Genomic DNA, 19,909 nt, shown 5'->3' on the forward strand with positions numbered 1-19,909 from the left:
GAATCATGGCCAGAATTGAAGCACTCACTGTGAATGACGCAGCCACACAAACAAAAGGGGATGTCGAAGGATTGTAGGTGGCTGTAAACGGAGACTGCCCCTTTGGGAACTGGAACAGACCCAGGTGAGGCGTGGCTGGCAGGGTCACGCTCTCTTGAAGTACCCGTGGAAGGTCACAGGGATGTTCACCTCCACCTCGGCCCGGGCCACCTCGCTCATGTCCTTGGCGCTGAGGATGAGCAGGTAGGCAGGCTTGGGCCCCGTGCCTGGGCTGATCACAATGCTCAGCACAACCCCTGCAGTGAAAACACGAAGGGGATATCCCAGGTGAGTGTGGGCAGTGTCTGTCCCCAGGGCTGGGCATGGAGAGAGCAGCCATTCGCACTCAAACACTGTAAATCCCATTGGAATTGTGTGATCAACGGTGCTGAGGGAGGTGGTGACACTGGCTCAGGCTATCCAGAGAAGCTGTGTCTGCCCCATCCCTAGAAGTTACCAAGGCCAGGTTGGACGGGGCTTGGAGCAACCTGGGATAGTGGAAGATGTCCCTGCCTATGGCAGGGAGCTGGAATTAAATAATCATTAAGATCCCTTCCAAATCAAACCATTCCATGCTTCTATGATTGTATATTTATTTCTCATACTATTTGGGCTCTTGCCACTGCTGGCTTTGCCAGCCTGTGGTGCTGTGGCACAGCAGCTCCTATAGTTCTTTTTAAAACTGTGAGAAAATTGTCAAAAAGCTAAAAAATGAAGACAAAATTTCATCTAGACCTTGAGGTCTTTCTCCTCTGTTTTCATTTAATTTTCCTCAGAAATTTCCTCAGAAACTTCCCACCACTGTTAGTACCTGGCACATCTGGTCCAGGAGCTGCCTGTGGGCTCTGCCCCTGCCCACCTCTGGCCCAGCCCTGCAGCCAGCCTGGTGCCAGCTGACCCAAACCCCATGAGCATTACCATCATCTTCCTCCAGAGCATCCGGATGGGAAACAAAGATGGGCTCCGACGGGTACGAGTCCGGCTCCTGCCACACCCAGGTCTCCTTGGTCTTAACGTTCAGCTTGCAGAGCTAAAGGAGGGGAAAACCAAAAACCCCAGCTCAGAAATATTCTTTGTTGTCCCCAAACTGAAACCATCACCCATTCTTTGATAGTTACCCTGTCTGGGACAAAGTGATTCAGCCCCAGCCCATACGTATATGTGTATGGCTTCCCACTGTATTTCTTGTAGTTGATCTGTGGGAACTCAAAGGCTGCAATAAAAAATAAATATATAAAAGCATGAGGATCAGTGGGGCAGGGAGTGCAGGCAGTACTTGTGCTGTTGGGATTTGGGGTCTCATTTGTACCGTGACGCGGCCCTGAGAAAATCACTTCAGGCTCCAGCCAGATGGTCTCGTCACTGCGCAGTGTTGCTGTGGCTGTCGTGTAGGGCAGGGTGACCAGGTTCTTCCCTGTGTCAGCCTGGCACAAAGAGAAACACCCAGGAGACTGGAGGAACACATTTCTGAGTGTCTTTGCACAGATCTGTCGCAAACATGGTCCAGGGAAGGCGGCAGCACACAGCAGAGCCTCGGGAGCTGCAGGGAGGCGACTGCTGCCGTGTTCTTGGCAGTAGTGCAGAACTGTCCTGCTCCTCAGCCATCACTGTGCTTGTAAACACAACTTTTTTCCCCTCCTTGGGACATTCAGAGGTTTTCATTAAGCACTGCCACGTGGGCTTGCACTTCTCACTCAATCTGCAGCCCAGTGAGCTCCATGGGCGGCTCGGCTGAGCACAGCCCTGACAGGCCCTGGCCCACCCACCAGGGACCACGAGAGCTGGAAAGGAACCCAGCAGCTGCCAGCCAGTGAGCTCTGTGCCAGGCTGGCAGCTCCAGGGACCTCACACTGAGGGCTAGAGGATCGAACCACACACGCTTGAGTTGCAGCTGCCCCCTTCTCCCCTCCCAGGAGCAGTAGCTTCCAGGATTAGTTTCTGCCCCACAGCCTCTGCTACGAACAGAATGGAATCATCAAAGAGTTTGGTTTAGGAGGGACCTCAAAGCCCATCTCATTCCACCCGCTAACATAGGCAGGGACACCTTCCACTATCCCAAGTTGCTCCAAGCCCCATCCAAACTGGACTTGATACTTGCAGGGCTGGGGCAGCCACAACCACTCTCAGCAGTTGTATGGGAAATAAACCAGAATAACCCTGATGAGCTAAAGCAAAAATAAAGTTTCTCTGAGGACCTCTCCTTTAAGTTTCCTCTTCTCATGAAAATGTTGAATTTGAACCAGGCAGAGCCCTGTGCTGGCCAGAGTGGGTACCTTGTCGATGTTGAGGGGCAGGACATATCTGCGGGCCTCAGGCTGCGGGGCCTTCTCTGCGTGGCGCTTCACCTCATCCCAGTTTCCCCGAAGGTTGGCCAAGTACAGGTAATTGTAAATAAACTCAAACCTGCAGGGAAACAGCATCACAGAGAGAAACAGAGATGGGTTTGCAAGTGGGAGTTGAAGTGCAGATGTTTTTTCCCTAAAATTCAGTAGAATCATAGAATGGTTTGGGTTGGAAGGGACCTTAAAGTTCATCCTGTTCCAACCCCTGCTATGGGCAGGGATACCTTCCACTAGACCAGGTTGCTCCAAGCCCGGTCCAACCTGGCCTTGGACACTTCCAGGAATGGGGCAGCCACAGCTTCTCTGGGCACACAGAGTAACACAAGTCCCAGTCTAGCTCCTTGGCAGAGCTGAGCTGTGTGTGCTCCGTGTTCCCTGGGAGGAAAACCAGCAAATGCTGGTGCTCAGCACAAGCACAGGATGGGGCTTGGAGCAACCTGGGAGAGTGGAAGGTGTCCCTGCCCATGGCAGGGGGTGGAACAAGATGAGCTTTAAGGTCCCTCCCAGCCCAAACCACTCTGGGATCCTACAACTCTGTGCCAGGATCAGCTCAACTCAGGGTGTCTTGGGTATGCAGCCAACACAGGGTTGGGCTTCACCATTTCAGTGCCACATCTCTGTGTTTACACAAAGAGCAGCATTCAAATTTCACCCAGACCCTGCTCACTGCAGCCCCAGCCAGAATAGCATCAGCCTTCAGCAGTCACTGACATTTATTAAAGTAAACATAAGATAAAATTTTCTTTTTCTTGGAAAATGAATGTCAAATAGGCTCCTTGCACCTCTGGATATCTTCATGCTGTGTAGTCTGCATGTCCCCATGTGTTAGTGATTAGATGGGTTGGTGCCAAGTGCCAGAAGTGATTCCAGCACTGTCTGGTGCAGGGCTCCACTGGCCTCCCCAGCTCATTCAGGGGGAGCTGTGGTGCCCAGGGCCCCTCGGACTCACCCCTTCCACGTGCAGAGGTCGACGATGAGGAACCCGTTGTCCTCATAGGTGTTAATGTGGTGGAAGAGGTTGAAGGCCGAGGTGCGGTACTTGATGTTGAGGAGCCGGCCCTTCTTCTTCTCGGCCACATGGATCCACACCTGAGAACCAACCAGTAGCCTGGATAAGGCTCAGGGAAATGAAGGTGAAACCAATACCATGGACCTCCCAGTGTGGGTCTGGCTGCCCAGACCCCATTTGGGGATGACCCTCTGCTTACCCCCATGGTTTCATTGGACTCAAAGCAGTCCATGTAGTTGGCTCCCCAGAGGCTCCAGGAGGAGAGGAACTTGAGGAGGTTGATTTTCACTGGTGTTTCCACAAACACAATGTAGTTTGAGGTCAGCCCAAAGCTGTTTAGAAATGCAGGGGGGCACATCAGGTCAGGCTCACTGGCTTAGTTTGGACAACAACCACATAGTGCTTCATCTCATCACATGGATCATCCCTTACAATTACCCTGCTTTTGGTAAACAACCTAGTTTTTGTTGCTGATTACATGTGAGAACAAGTCCCTGGTTCCAGCTGACCTGCTGACCCCATAGAATGTTACCTGTGGACGTAGGACGGCTTAAACCTGTCACTGCAGGGGAACTGCACCACCACCTGTGACTTGTTCATCGGGTCCTCCTTGTCTGGAATGGGACAGACAAGGAGGGGTTAACATAGTCTGTACATATTTACCCAGCAAATGTCTGCCTTTAACACAAAGGAAATTCATGGTTTAGAAACCACTTGGAAGTGTTTTAAATACAGCACTTAAAAAGCAAATAAAATCTAAAGAAGCTTGAAAAAAAAACAATCCTCAATGGCAAGACGCATTTAAAGGATGAAGAAATGGTTTCTAAGATTTTCCCACATGGCTCAGAGGCAGGACTGACTGACCTGCCTGCAGTGGTGGAATCCGGATGATGTTGTAGGCGAGGGCAAAGTTTTTTCCAAAGCAATTCCCAATGTTGTAAACTGTCCCATCGTCCTCAATGTGGGGATGAGCCGTTACCCCGTTAATGGACACGTATTTACAGAGATCCACCTGGAGAACAAAATGGAGACAATCAGGAGCTTTCTTGGGAGGCAATGGGGAGTCACTGGCTCTGCAAGGTGTCATGACTCAATATATCCTTGCATTGGATGTGAGAAGTTCTTTTCTAAGGCTGCAATTGAGTTCCAATTTGCAAACTCCAGCCCAAGCATGAACACAGAGCTGGAGCTCCAGGGGCTGGAGCTTTTCTGCTCTGGAGACAGGCTGGGAGAGCTGGGAGTATTTACCTGGAAAAGTCTCCAGGGAGACCTTAGAGCCCCTTCCAGGGCTTATAGGGGCTCCAAGAGTGCTGGAGAGGGACTTGGGACAAGGGCCTAGAGGGACAGGACACAGGGAGTGGCTTCCCACTGACAGAGGTCAGGATTAGATGGGATATTGAGAAGGAATTGTTGGTTGTGAGGGTGGTGAGGCCCTGGCACAGGTTGCCCAGAGAAGCTGTGGCTGCCCCATCCCTCGAAGGGTCCAAGGCCTGGTTGGATGGGACAACCTGGGATAGTGGAAGGTGTCCCTGCCAATGGCAGGGGGTGGAATGAAGCTTTAAGGTCCCTGCCAACTGAAAACAGTATGTAATTACATGATTTTCATTTTAGTTTTACTGCTCCATAACTTTTCCATCCCAGGACAAAAACCCACCTGCTTAATTGTCTCTAAGGTGTCTGGGTTAATCCTGGTTATGAAGTTGGTCTCGGTGCAGGCATAGTAATCCTCACCCACAGGGTAGACGTTAACCAGGGCGTTGTCTGTGACCTCCACACCTTTGAAGTAGGAGAAGAACCTGAGCAGAGAGAATGGACAGGCAGTCAGGGCCTCTGGGAAGCAGGAGCTCTGTGGGACATGGCTGCAGCAGCTGCAGGACCCCAGTACCTGGAGAAGATGTTCTTGCAGGGGTCTGGGTAAGCGTAGGTGCCGAACTCCGTTATAACAATCCTTTTCTCCGTCATTGCTCGCACATAACAGTCAGTCCTGATAAACCTGGGAGGGTGAGGAGGAGAAACCCCCTTACACATAAAACCACAACAGGCTGTGCAGTTAAATATGAATAAATATGAATAAATATGAATATTCCTGTGATTAAGCTCTCGAGAGCCGTGGGTCCCCACAGCCTCATGTTGCACTTGGAGCTGGTTTAATGATATCACTGATCAAGCTCTTCCAATAATCCCATGGACTAAAAATAACTGGTGCCTTCCAGAGCCTGTCCCCAACACTCCCAGTCAAGCAAATGCTTCCCGATGTATTCGTTCCTTGGAAAACTGCCATGTACCTTCTGTGGTAGGTGACGTGCCCCTCCTTGAAGTCAAACTTGTGGAGCAATGCCTGGCCATCGAAGAGGTGGTAATAGGGCTCCGAGCCCACCTCGAACAAGCCAGGACCACACCTCAGGAGGCTTCCTCGCAGCCAGGTAGGAATCCGGCCTGTGGGAGAGGCAGCGTTGGGATGCACACGGCAAATCAGACCAAGGAATTTTTATGGTGACAACAAAAAGAACAAAACTTCAAACTTATTTTTTTTAAGGCTTATGCAACTTCTTATTTAAACACCCATGAGGTCTTTAAACTCTGTTTTCTTCCCCACCACACTTGATGTAGACCAAGATATTCAGTACTGAAATATCTAAAGGTTCTCCCACCCAGTCTCTCCTTCCTCCACCCCAGATCCCTAGCCCTGTGAAGTCCTTCACTTCCAGTGAAGTCTCTGAGCCCTGGAGGCCCCTGAGCTCTGTGAACAAAGCCAGGCAGGAGATCAGGGACCAGACCAACCTGTGACATGGGTGGTCACTGGAGAGGACAGTTCCTCCACCGTCTCAAAGAGCTTCTTGTAGCCCCCGGCTGGATGCTCCACTCTGGAAGGGTAAAGCTAGGTTAGCTTGAGATGGGCAGTGCTGGGAACCTGCTCCCAGGGAGGGGCAGTTCTTCTGGACAGACTGAGCCATGACTTGCAAAGAACTTGAGGCATCAGGAGGGAGAAGCACGAGAACTTCATGGAGGAAAAGGCTGAGTGTGTCGAGGGAGAGGGAACACTGAGGAAAAGCCCACACCACAGCCCTGCAGCAAACACCCCATCCACTGATAAATCCAGGATAGTCAGATCATTAGGAAGCAGAATCCAGCTTTTATCTCTCAGGTCTTGGAGAAGATTTTTTTTTTGCCTTTTTCCTTTCTTTTTCTTTAAGCAAAGAATTAATTGTTGGGTTCCAATTTTATCACTGCAAATCCCATGAAGACACAGCAGACAGACCAGTGTGCTCTGCCCAGAGCAGCTGTGACTGCCCCATCCCTGGAAGTGTCCAAGGCCAGGTGGGACAGGGCTTGGAGCAACCTGGTCTAGTGGAAAGGGAGTGGAATGAGATAGGATTTACAGTCCCTTCAACCTAAACCCATTTGGGATTCTATGACTCCAAATTCTGGACTATCCCCTGGAACCTGGAGGTGAGCCTGTCCTCCTGGACCAGAACCACACCTTGGAACAGGAACTACCAGCATGAACACTGACACAGGGAGACCTTCCTCCTCCTCCTCCTGCCCCCCGAACCACGCTGACCTCCAACCCTACAGCTGCCCCAGCCAATGCTCCACCAAGATGGTGATCCATGATCGTCTCCCATAGAGAGGAGCTTCAGGAATACTCACTGGCTGTACATCCTCTCCCTGATGAAGGGCCTGAGCCTCCGCAGCCAAGCTCAGAGCAGAGCTGTGTGCAGGGTATTTATGGGGTGCTGAGCCCGCCCTGCCCAGGGAAGCCCCTGCCAGTGAGAGCCTCCTGGGAACAGAGCCGGCTTTCACCACCCAAATCCTCCCGGGTTTGGGAGCTTTTGTCCTGCCCTCCACACAAAAAAGGGCTTTGACTGCTTTTCTGAGACCTAAATTCTTCCCAAGCAGAAGTGATTACAAAGAAAAAAATCCCAAGGAGGAGTGAAACGGAGCGTGCTGGAGCCATGCCAGGTGTTGGCACCGGCACTGGGTCCTGCTCTGGCACCACAGGGCACAGGAGACCTGCCTGGATTCAACATGGACCCAGGGCAGCAGGGAATGGCTCTTCCAGAGCCTCACCTTGGAGTGACACGACATTGAGACACCCAGAGATAAGGAGATGCCAGTGTCAAACATCCTGGAATAACCTGATTTGGAAGGATTTCACACAAATTAGAGTCCAACTCTTGGTCCTGTGCAGGACACCCCAACAATCCCCCCCATCCCTGAGAGCATTGTCCAAATGCTGCTTGAGCTCTGGCAGCCTTGGTGCTGTGACCACTGCCCTGGGGAGCCTGTTCAGTGCCCGACCACCCTCTGGGGAAGAACCTTTTTGTGATATCCAGACTATATATCTCCTGGCACAGCTCCAGCCGTTCGCTGGTCATCAGAGCAGAGATCAGAGCTGCCAACCCAGAGGTCTCCCTCCATCTCCTTCTCCAGGCTCATCATCAGGAACCACCTGTAGCAAGAGTCAACATTTATGAAAACAACAGTGCTGTGAAGAGTGACTTCAAAGATTAATGAAATCAGAGTTTAGTGCTGTCCCCTCACAGGCAGTTCATGGCAGAAGATGAAGATGTTCCATAATACCATGTACATTTGGGTGCTCCTCCCATGTTAGATGGACACAGTGATCAAAGCTGGGGTGAAAGGAGAAAAATAGACTTTAAACATCCCTCTGTTTGATCTGCTGCCACAATCATCACGTGAAGCTTGGCTTCCTTCCCTGGTTTTGTTTGTTTGCTCCCTCTTTTCAAGACAGAGTGTTCCCATTTGGATTGAGGGTTCATTTGAGGCTTCTCACTGAAGGCATTGAGCCTTCATGAGCTGTGACTGAGGCCTCCCATTAATTCTTTGGATTAATAACCATAATTATATGGTAATTTCTCAGTGGAAGTCTCCTGGCAATAAATAAACTCAATATAAACTTGAGTGCAAACTCAAGGCCTCTCAGCATTCCAAGTCATGTGGAGATTTTTAATTAATTCCAGGAGAAGGACTCAAAACTGCATCTTAATGTTTGATGCCATGAAAATTCCATGTGTTCATGGTGATAGCATCTTCCCCAGCCTTGTCCTCCTCCAGGCAGAGATCTCAAAACATCTTTGGCCCCACACACCAGCAGTGAAGTTCTCCTCCTGAATGTTACCTGACCAGGTGACTCCTCTGGTGTGACACCAACACCAGAACAGCACAGGACAGCAGATAACCCACAAACTCATTACAGAACTGCTATTCCTTGCAATTAATAAGGAGTTTATTAAAAAGGAGTTATTGGTGCTAATTAGCAAAAAATGTGCTCTGAGGCACAAGCACCAACAACTCCTCCTGCTTTTCTCTGCAGGAAAAGGAGGGAACAGTTATTGACTTCTGTCTGTTTCAAGTGGATTAAAATAATCCAAGGCTGTAAAAAGGACGGTGTGAGTAGCCTTAAGTTCCATATGTGAATTTTTGTCATTGATTTGGAATGTTTTATTGTCCCACAGTGTGTCAATTTGTCCATTTATTCCCATTTCTGTTAAGCTCTGTCAAAATCTTAGAAGGGAACATTAAATAACCTGGATCAAGAACTGGGAAAAATGAGGGCAGGCCTTTAAAAGCCAAATCCTGGAAAATGTGAGCTTCTCACCTAATCAGTTACTTAACTGGAACACATAAACAAAGCATTTACACAACAACAGGGAACAGGTTGGGAAATGTTGGAATCAAGTTCAGGCAGATACTGGAGTGTTAAAAGGACTTGACTGCAGGTGTTACAAGGGAGAAACATCTTGCACCTGCCCTCCAAGTGGAAAGTTATCTACAGGACATTGAAGCATCATTAAAACAGGTTAAATGGGGCTAATTTGGGTTTTTCAGTTACAAAAGCTTCAAAAAAAAAAAAAGAGCAAAAGGATATATTTGGGGAAAAAACTGAAGCCCAGCCTCATGGTCACAAATGTAAAAGTGACAATCCTCAACCAAGACCCTCATCTGGAATAAGTGTCTGACTGAGCCTGGGACCTTGCATAAGACTCTTACAGAGCCTCCCCACGAGACATCAAAACACCCAAACAAACCCAAAGCAGGTAAAAAGATGAAACATTGAGATTTACTTTATTTTGATGAGTGGTTTTTTTGGCAATGAATGTAATTCTGCACGTGCAGGCAAAAGGACAATTCAGATTCTTGTCCTAGGAAGGGGCAAGATGTGACAGAGCACCAGGGATGCATCTCCAGAGCACAGCTGCAAACTGGGTGAGGTACCTGAACCATGCACTGGCCAAACACACCAAGGAAGCACCCATCCTTCCAAAACATCTGGTTCCAGATGTTGCCCAGAGCAGGTGTGGCTGCCCTATCCCTGGAAAGAGCAACCTGGTCTGCTGGAAAGCAGAATGAGATGGGTTTTAAGGTCCCTCCCAACCCAAACTAGTCTGGGATCTCAAAGCCATGCAGCAGATTAATTAATTATAATTAATTATTCTCTCCCAGAAATATTCCTGTGGGGGAGCCTTGGTCTTACCAGAATTAATATCAAATATCATTCATCACTCCTATTTTGAGAATCACACCAATAGATCCAAAATAAATTTTCCATGAAAATGTCAGAAATATACTTAAAGACTTTTAATATAAATAAATATATAAAAGCTGACAGGAGTTTTACAGATGAGATAAACACAAGCATTTTAGGGAGGCAGAAAATTCATGGTGAACTTCTGGCTCTCCTGGTCCTGAACTCACAGAACTTCTTTTGTTTAAAGACAAATATTTTGAGAATAGAGAAGGCACTTAGTCACAACACACAGACATTAAAACCTACACAAACTACAATAAATGACACAAATTCCTGACCAGATATTAAAAGGTTACAAGAGGCAGGTCATTAGTTTCCCATAGAAAACCATATATAAATTTTTGGTTAACAACAGCTTCGTGCTTATTTTCACCTTTTCCTACACACGCTATATTGTAATAATTTGTAAACAGATAAATATTTCTCTCTTAGAAGTTATTCAAAAATATCTGCATAAAAACCAAGAGTATTTTGGCACCTTTCAGCACAGTGTCCATGTAAACATTTCTTCCTTCTACACACAGCCAGAATCAAATTCCTGCAGCAATTCCTCTGGTGAATCATTCAGACTCCCATCCAGGAGATAAATGGCTCAAGTGTGGTGACATTAATACCTCAGGCTCCGGAACCTGGGCTTCCTCAGGCTGAGCATGGGCTGCTTGATGGTGGGTTTGTTCTCCAGCAGCATCGCTTCGCTCTCTGTCGTTGGGAACCTGTTCTGGTAGATCTGGGGGTATTCCCTCTGGAACTGAGCACACACAAGCAGCAATCACAATAAAATCCCACACTCCATCAAAAATCTCCAGCTAAAAAGTCTGTTTTACCCAACTGGGAGCCAAGATTCACCTGCTCTGGAGGGGTTCTCACTGAAAACCTTACCACTCTGATTCCATCTCATTTCAATTCCTGCAGATACACAACTAAAGGAAAATACCTGGAATCAGAGACGTGTTTATGATATTTGGCCTGTTCCCCATGCCAGGCCTTGGGAAGAGATGACTAACTGTAAATAATCTATACAGCTAACAAACCTGAACATCAGCCAAACCTTTCCACTGCTGGATTCAACCTACCCCAAGTACCCAAAGCTGAACAATCACTGCAAAAGTTGTGATTTATCACACCATGGCTATCCCAGCTCAAATGGCAGGACTATAATGATATGGCTCTGGGAAATTTAAAACTCAGCTTTGCTCACCTGTGGCCGTCACAGTACAAAGCTGCTTCTGGACTTTGTGAGAATTGATCAAAAATTTAACTATCTACTTTTACATTTTACTATTAGAAGATTTTAGTTTATTTCCTTCCTCCTCTTTCACCTGTTGCTGTGAATCACATCTTAGTGCTCACTTATTTCAAGTCTGAAATGCAGGAAGTTGTAATGATCTTGAACCAAAGTCCAGCCTCCCTTTTGCAGGCCTAGAAAGTTTCCACAACACACATGAAACTCAGTGTGGCAGGAGCTGGAGGAGGGGCACCAAAGAGTTCCTGCTCTGAAAAGCTGCTTGTTTAAACTTGAGTCACAAGATTTGCTTAGGAGATTTCAGGACAAGTACAAAGCTATTCCATTGGGCAGAAGAACTTGCCAAAAGTTTTTCCGCAAAATAAAAACCCCTCCAGGATTAAATCCTGCCAGAACTGCAGTGTTTTAGCTTTAGTATTAAGCAAGATATTAGTAGGCCAGAGAAGTGCAAGATAATCTTGAGGAATATAAATGTTACAAAACACAAAGCCAAGGCCACAAAAAGAACGATTCAGGATTGTGAACAGTTAAAGAGGTTGGCCTCTTAAAGCAAAAAATTACTGTTTTTAACAGCTATTGGTTTTAAGCTCACCTATGGCATATTAATGGTGACTTGAAGGCCAATGCACTACAGGAAACTAGGCTGTTAATTCCATCAGGTATTATTTAATGGAGAGCAGGATCTCAGAGTAACTTTATACTGGTTTTAAGCCATTATTTGAACACCCCTACTGCCAGTGTCAAATGCTGTATATTATCATGGAAGATTTGGGTTGGGAAGGACCTTAAAGCTCACCTTGTTCCACCCCCTGCCATGGGCAGGGACACCTTCCACTCTCCCAGGTTGCTCCAAGCCCTGTCCAACCTGGCCTTGGACACTTGCAGGCATTGGGCAGCCACAGCTTCTCCAGGTAACCTGTGCCAGGGCCTCACCGCCCTCACAGCAAAGAATTCCTTCCCAATATCCCATCTATCCCTGCCCTCTGGCAGTGGGAAGCCATTCCCCCAGTATTAGACACTGTCCTTAAAATCCCCACCAGAGCACACGAAACATCCAACAGCTCTTCTGTGCATGTATTTCTCATGAAACACTCTGCTTCCCCCCTCTTCTGCACCAGGCTCTGTTGACTGAGCCCTTCCCTCACAAAGGCATTTCGGAAGCAGGTGAAACTTCCTCACCTGTTTTAACTTTTTCTTTTTGTCTTTCACAGACAAATTTTTATCCTTGATAATGTTCTCCAAGAGCTCTGCCACTGCAGCTTGAGAGGTAGAAACCTTTTGTTCCTCGAACTCCTGAGGAGTGATTTGTTTGCAGTACGAATACGTTGGCAATACGGCACAAATTTCTTCCTTGGGACATTTGCACTGGAAGAAAAAGGGGTCTGTAAATACTCAGCTGATTCTGTACTATTTCAGTAAGAACTCACAAACATCCACACCCATTAATTTACAGTAGCAGCACAGCTGCAAAACATTATAATTAATATCTATACACTGAAACCATACTGCTTTTATTTGCACTTTCCCATCCCACCTTCAGAACAACGAGCAAATGAATTTAAACTCCCCTGGTACCACCAACCTGAGCCACCCGCACATATTCAAGGTGGTCTCGCACAGCGACCTGCAGGTGAATTGGGACCTGGAATATTTCCTGCTGATGGTCCATCAGAAATGAAACCAGTCGTGTAGAAAGCAGCTCATCCAGGTCCACTTCCTCTGCACAGCGCAGCACACAGCGGGAAAATGTCTGGATCAGCTGGGAGAGTCCAGTACATCAGTAAGTACACACAGTTGTGGATTTATTTGCTTTCTCTCCACTCTACACAGCGGCACAATAAATTCTTCACACCAATTTTCACTGAAATTTTTCTTGCCTGCACCGCTGGTCAAGCAAGGAAGGAAATTGATAATAGTGTTTTTTAAAGTAACTTCTCATAACCTAAGACTTCTACTTTTCTTGAACTGAATGGCACTTTCAATTAAGAAACACATATTAAAAAGAACCTATTGAAACCTATAGAAAAATGTACATCTTCACAGAATCACAGAATAGAATCATAGACTGGTTTGGGTTGGGAAGGACCTCAAAGCCCATCCAATCCCACCCCTTGCCATGGGCAGGGACACCTTCCACTAGACCAGGTTGCTCCAAGTCCCATCCAACCTGGCCCTGGACACTTCCAAGGACAGGGCAGACATAGCTTCTCTTTGATGCTGTAATTCTAAATAGCACTTGGATAAGAAATCAGACTAAAGAATTCCTCTAAGAAGTGATTTCTCCACCAACATAAACAACAGCAACGTGAATATTTAAGGTCTCTTAGATAGAGACAAGAAAGTGCTTGTTCAGTCAGATTTCTGCGCGTATTCTGGAGATGAAAAGTCTGCCTGTTAGTACTTGCAGCATGCTGAACTTGAGGTTCTTGCCTCCCTGCTTTAAGCAGTGATTCTGAGCATTAATTCAGCAACATTCTTACAACAGGCATACTGCCCTTGTGGCTTTCTTACCAAGGACCTGTTGCCCATGGCATCGTGCAGCCGTGGCATGTCAACATTCCCACTGATCCGAGCGATCATCCGCATCAGAAGCTGGAGCCTCCTACGGTTTGGGGGTGGAAGCAGCAAACAGCAGATCTGTAGAGCTTCCACAGCAATCCTTTCCAAGTGAGGCTGCAGGAGATCTGCAACGCAATTGCAAAGACAGCTGGCATTAGGATTTGAATCAACTCTCAGTGTATTTTTTCAACAGTACCAGAAATCTTGTATTTTACCAAGATGATTTTCAATGTTTCAGAGAAATCTGCTGGTAAGGTAAGGACCTTTGTTGGTGTAGTCATTTTCAACTTGCTGCATTAGGATAAATTGCTGAGGCACTTAAGACCATAATACAATTAAAGAATGACACTAATGTTATTCCCAGAAAATGTTATTCAAAGACCATAAAAATACATCATCTCCAACAGACAGGTCTGTGCAAATTCTCACTCTCAGTGTCTGGGGCAGGATCTCTTATCACTTACCTGAGCAGAAAGGTACTTACTGACACATCAATTTTTACTCCAAAAACATTACATGCTACTATTAGCAGAGCTACAGCAATTTAAAAAATGCTATTCAGCAACCAGATTTAAAAAAAAAAAAACAAACCCCAAATCCATGTTCTATGCATTTCAACAAACCTAGCAACAGTGCCAGAGGTGGAGGAAGCAGAGATTAGTCAGGCCATACAACAAGCAGTACAACATGCTGCAGAAAGCCATCTTACTTTGCGTGCCAGTCAACACACAAGGGGAGGGGGTGAAAGAGCTTTCTGAGAGTTCTGTGCTGCTTCTGCAGAGTCTCTTTTTGATGGTGATTTCGGAATCCTCAGTCCTGACGTCCACTGAAGCAGCCACCCCAGAGGGATTTGGGTTTCCTTGCTCCCAGAGCTGAGCCCTTGGCTTTACTATGATTTCAGCAACTGGTCTGTTAATGGCTGTGCAGCTCCTGCAGTTCCTCTTGCCCAGTGAACTCAGAGAGCAGCACATCTGCTTTGACACGTGAGTGCCATCCAACAGCTCACCCTGCAGAGCTGAGGCAGACACTCTCTTGATGCCCTGGGTTTGTGTTTGACAGATGTTATCACAGCCCAGCTCCAACACAGAATTAGCTTTGTGCTCACACAGCAATGACTGGTTTCCATTTCTTGTGATGGTGTTCACACCACCTTCCCTGAAGGAATCGCATCCTCCTTTACCACACACACTTGAAGGAGCAGCTCCGATTCTTTCCAAGGAGTAACACCTTGTCCTAAAGGCTCCAGGTGGATCTTGTTCCTTCCTGACACCTGAAAGATTCTGGCAGCTTCCTCCTATCAGATTACCAGCACTACCTTGCTGCTGTCTCAGTTTATATTGCTGCCATGTTTTTGTGTGTTGGTTTTGGACAGTCAGCTCTTCTGAAGAAAACCTTCTGGAAGCTTCATCTTTCTTTTTCTTGTCAGGCTCTTTGTGGATCAGGCTTAGGAGAAGACACTCAGTTGACTTGAAAGAGTTCAAGTGAAGAGTTTTTGAAGGCTGTGGGTCACATTTCTCATCTTGGACAGAATGTTTTCCACTGCACAGATCTGGAATTGTGATGTAGCCACACATAACTATCAGAAAATGAAATAGAAGTTAAGATGCAAGTGGTATGAAAATGAACCAGTTCTGAAAGCTGCTACCTGAGCAGAGAAGACAACAAAGGGAAGATATTAATTTACAGTTGACTGTTAGTAAAACCTAAGAAGAATTTAGCTCAGTTCAAAAGCAACTTAGCAAGATAATTGCAAACAACATGCAAGAATAAGAAAGGTAATACAGTGCAGTACTGAGGACAGACAGAATGAGCTGTATTTTTAAGTTACTGAATATTTAGAAGGTGAGCTCAGACAGCAATTTAAATAGGAAATCACAAGACAGAACTACATTTCAATTAATACTGTAATACAGAGTGAGAGCAGTGATGATCCTCCTAAGATTCGAGCTGCCACACAGATTAGGGACCAAGGTCTGCTTTGATTTACAGATTCGTTCCCCAGCTGATATGAACTTACAGTTTCACTGATCCTTTCTAAATTCATACATACCTAAAACATTAACAAAAAGTTCATAGTATTCAAAAGTAAGTAATGGCTCAGGGAGACTGAGAAAATAATCAGCAACTGTTCTGAACACGTCTCGTTCAAACCCACTGTAAGTTGCTTGGCTCATGTCATTGTTTCTGGGCCCTGGAAAGAGGTGAAGAAAGAAAATTCACACAAAAAAATTTCACAATTGCATTATAAAACAAATAATAATGAATATTTACTTTCAACATTCAAAATAAGTTTCCATAACTTAAAAACTCTTCAGTGACTTACAGTATGCGAGGCACTTCATAGCTGAAAGCACCCAGTGAGGGAGGTCTTCTAAAATATAAAAAAAAGACATAAGCCCAAAGACTTAATGACTAATACAAACAATGGCACACATATTAAATAACACCTCAAATACAAAAGATCAAATTTTAAATTAATTTAAAATACTGCTACACATGTAATTTTGACAGGACAAGGGGGAATGGCTTTAAGTTGAAGGAAGGCAGGGTTAGATTAAATATCAGGAAGAAATTCTTGCCTGTGAGGGTGGTGAGGCCCTGGCCCAGGCTGCCCCATCCCTGCAAGTGTTCAAGGCCAGGTTGGATGGGGCTTAGAGCAAGCTGGGATAGTGGAAGGTGTCCCTGTCTGTGGCAGGGGGTGGGACTGGATGAGCTTTAATGTTCCTCTTAACCCAAACCATTCCAGGATTCTGTGACTATCTTGTTCTATAAAGAATGAATGCAATATATCTACAAATCTTCTAGACAAATATACTGAACTGTACTCAGTTGGGAAAACTGAGTGGGGAAAAAAGTGTGAAAGACAGACCATGAAATATATTAATTACTGTTGTAATTACACCACATAGGATCTTTAAGCAAAACTAGGGAAATCAGTCTCACCTGACTTGTTCTGCAGAATCACCACCCCATGTTTGCTGGTGTTGCTCATGTTGTACATGACGTGCTCAGGGACCACCTGTGCCGGCTGCAGAACCTCCTCCAGCGATGGGAGGCCCAGAATGGTCTGCAAACTGTGGGGAGAGCAAGAGCAGGGGGTGTCTACAAGGATTGTAGTGATGAAGGAAAAACCAGTTCTTTCCCTATCTATTCAAAACCAGCTGCTTAATAAGCTCATCTGCTGTTTAATGAATTATCACTTTCAAGAGAACAATTTGAGGACACACTTTTCTCTGGTACAAACAGCAACAATCAGTAAGGAAGAGCATCAGTGGTACTCAAATATACTTCAGCAACAGCAAATAATCAAGAATTCCTTAAATGCAACAATCCAATGTTAATAAACACATTAGGAAGCCTATGTAGAGAACAGTCAGTAAAAATCTTCAGCTTAAAAGGTTGATGGGCTATTTCACACCCAAAGCACTCATATGAGAAGGTGCTATTTTTAATTACTTACTGTATCAGAATGATATTTCTCCAAGTTTCTTGCACATATTGCTGGCTTATCTCCTTCCTTTGTAGTGTGTCTTCCTTGTTTTCTTTTATCACATCAGGCTTTGTTTTTTCTAGGTTTTCCTGAAAATGAGAAGTTTATAATGTAAGATAATTCAAAATCAAGTAAAATTGGAATCAGAAGTATAGGAAATGCTGTGGAACAATAAATTCCACATGGTATTTCAGCCTTAGCACTGAAATGTAAGCACACACAACTAAAAAGCAAAAGATCAATCCCAAAACCAGCAATTTAAAAGGTAGAAACATCTCACATCCAAACATATTTATAAATGAATATCCTCCTTCAGGATTGGAATCTAAATTCATAATTTATGCACATACACAAATTCCAAATGAATAAAGTGACACACATTCAATCTTTTCCAAAAAGCTGACCAGTTAAATAATTTGTGTCTTTTATTTGTCCCTCCCAATACTTCCAGAAGAAAACAAAAATCCTCCCATACTAATTTATTTCTTAATACTTCTTAATTTCTTAACTACCAAATTACTTCTCAAGCTGAAAGCGGAGATGCCACAACAGAACAGTGATGCTAAAAGGTGATTGACTCTAGTTTTATGTTTGTTTGTTTGTTTTAAATGAAGACAATACAAGACAACTGCAATTATGAAAGAAACAGAAATTATTACCAGGGACTGCAGTAACTCGTGTTTTTTCAAAGTCCTCTTGGATAAATGGGGCAATTTAAAGAGTTTTTCTTTGTCTGCAGGGAAGTTTTCCAAGTTCTCTCTTGGTGGGCTTGGTAGAGGTTTAACCGGAGATGTTGAAGGAAATCTGTAATGGGTGGGAGAGATGAGTGAAATACATTCAGAATAGATTAGATAAAATAAGTACTTAAGCGAAACAATATCCTGTGACTCTGTAAGATTCTGAAGAGATTCAGGAAAATAATAAGGGAAACACTGATTTTTTTTTTCTTTATCATATGATAAATTAACTTTGGGCTGTTTTTCTTGATGCCAAAGTCAAGCTGAAGATGCTCAAATGTTTACAGAGCACTAAGCCCAGAATGTGAAAAGTGAGGACCTGTCATTTTCAAGCTGTTTGGCTCCATTTCCCATTTAGACTTTCTGTAAAAGGTACAGGTGAAGTAAGCGCATCAGGGAGCTACTACAAACCACTCCCTGGCTCCCCGTCACAGCACTGGAGAGCAGAATGTATTCCAATGAAAGGCTTGGATAGACAAGAGCATGGAAACAACCCTAAGCAGACAGGATGTATGGTCAATACTGAGAATCAGAGCAAAGTAAAACACTGAGACGAGCGAAACGATTCTAATAATTAAGTTTTTGGCCCAACTGCTCAGCCCAAATCTGAGTATTTTAAAATCAAATTCTTAACCTGAAGAGCCATTAAATAGTTTTAATCTCAATACCTGTACAGGGCACCGTTGTCTTCCAGGTTTTCAGCTCCCCACCTCCCTTTTATATCCTCAATGACGTGGTTCTTGAGGAATTTCCTCAGTAACTGCAATGTTTGCTGCCTGGTCACCTCGGGACCGAAGTTGCTGTTATTCCTGAGCACCTCATGGAGCCAATCCACGGCTTCCGAGGCAGTGAAACAGCTCCCGTGTTTCCTGAAGTGCTGCCTGTGTTTCCTCAGGGGCATTCCCGCTCGGAAGTACTTGGTGATCTCGTTCCACTGCACGGGAGACAAAACAGCCAAGAATTGAAAGTTAAAGCCTCAAGTTGAGCATTGCGAGTACCAATGGCACGGGGTGGGGGGGGCCCAGCGCACCCGCATATCGTGACAGTGGGCAAGGGTTGTTCCAGGGCACCTACATGTCACGACAGTGCCCTAACACACCCACAGGTCGTGACGGGAGTCACAGGATGGCAGGCAGCAAGGTACCCCTATATCGTGATAGCAGGTACGGGGGGAGTGTCCGTGGTCACCCACATGGCGTGACAGTGGGCACTGGACACCAGAGCACCCGCACGCCGTGGCAGGGGGTGTCCCTGAGCATCCACGTGTCACGACAGGGGGCAGAGGGTCCCAGGACACCCACGTGTCACGACAGCATCCAGGAGGGGCAGAGCCGCCTCCTGTCCCACAGCGCTCCCCCGGCAGCCGCCCGCTCCCCGGTGCTCACCAGGCGGGTGGCGCGGTACGGCCCCGGCCCCGGCCCCGGCCCCGCCATCGCGGCCCCTCCGCCGGCCCCGGGCGGGCACAGCGCCCCCTGCCGGCGCGCCCCACATGAGCCTCCAACGGCCGCCGCCGTTCGAATCCGCCGGCGGCCGCGGATTGGGCGAGCCGGGGGCACGTGACGCGTGACGTCCCGGCGGGCAGGCCCGGGGAGATCGTGTGGCCGCGGGTTCGGTTCCTGCCCCGGTCGCGTCCCGAGCGCCGTCACAGGCGTTAATTACCCAACAGCGATGAGCGGTGATACGGAACAGCAATCAAATAATCACAGCTAATTACTTAACAGTAATTACCATGCTATGACACCTGGCCCCACCTCATGTCCGAGCTGCTCCAGAGGTGAAGGTGTGGCTTGGCAGCCCCTTCGGAGACTGAGTGGATGTCAATAAAACTCCTTCTGTTTGTGAAGCTTTGACCTCCATTATCAATTAGGGGAGAATGAGATAAAAACCTACATGAATTTTTACTTTTTAAATATAATCCCAGAATGACTCAGGTTGGG

At 46.3% G+C, this 19,909-nt stretch overlaps 2 protein-coding genes across 6 annotated transcripts; both read right to left on the bottom strand.

Annotated features, from left to right (window-relative positions):
- Window positions 1-144: 144 nt before the first annotated feature.
- Window positions 145-7,075, bottom strand: RPE65 (retinoid isomerohydrolase RPE65). 2 transcript variants are annotated; one of them, XM_050307195.1, is made up of 14 exons: window positions 7,042-7,075; window positions 6,172-6,254; window positions 5,676-5,826; window positions 5,276-5,383; window positions 5,045-5,186; window positions 4,255-4,402; window positions 3,923-4,004; window positions 3,590-3,722; window positions 3,331-3,470; window positions 2,313-2,442; window positions 1,349-1,463; window positions 1,158-1,252; window positions 958-1,069; window positions 145-296 (listed from the first exon to the last, which is right to left on the bottom strand). In XM_050307195.1, exons 1-14 carry the CDS (start codon window positions 7,050-7,052, stop codon window positions 145-147), a joined length of 1,602 nt encoding a protein of 533 aa, XP_050163152.1. In that variant the 5' UTR covers window positions 7,053-7,075. The 2 variants fall into 2 exon arrangements, with proteins under 2 accessions (XP_050163152.1, XP_050163151.1); XM_050307194.1 differs by having other exon boundaries at window positions 1,158-1,463.
- A 2,952-nt stretch (window positions 7,076-10,027) lies between these two features.
- Window positions 10,028-19,411, bottom strand: DEPDC1 (DEP domain containing 1). 4 transcript variants are annotated; one of them, XM_050306844.1, is made up of 12 exons: window positions 19,358-19,411; window positions 18,641-18,906; window positions 17,895-18,039; window positions 17,206-17,324; window positions 16,689-16,819; window positions 16,069-16,116; window positions 15,796-15,936; window positions 14,455-15,294; window positions 13,698-13,870; window positions 12,769-12,945; window positions 12,366-12,551; window positions 10,028-10,691 (listed from the first exon to the last, which is right to left on the bottom strand). In XM_050306844.1, exons 1-12 carry the CDS (start codon window positions 19,403-19,405, stop codon window positions 10,551-10,553), a joined length of 2,415 nt encoding a protein of 804 aa, XP_050162801.1. In that variant the 5' UTR covers window positions 19,406-19,411; the 3' UTR covers window positions 10,028-10,550. The 4 variants fall into 4 exon arrangements, with proteins under 4 accessions (XP_050162801.1, XP_050162800.1, XP_050162805.1 ...); XM_050306843.1 differs by having other exon boundaries at window positions 14,455-15,321; XM_050306848.1 differs by lacking the exon at window positions 14,455-15,294.
- Window positions 19,412-19,909: the final 498 nt, after the last annotated feature.

The sequence above is a fragment of the Myiozetetes cayanensis genome, unplaced genomic scaffold, assembly GCF_022539395.1.
Source record: "Myiozetetes cayanensis isolate MyiCay16 unplaced genomic scaffold, myiCay2020 scf12, whole genome shotgun sequence".
In the NCBI taxonomy this organism is placed as follows: Eukaryota; Metazoa; Chordata; class Aves; order Passeriformes; family Tyrannidae; genus Myiozetetes; species Myiozetetes cayanensis.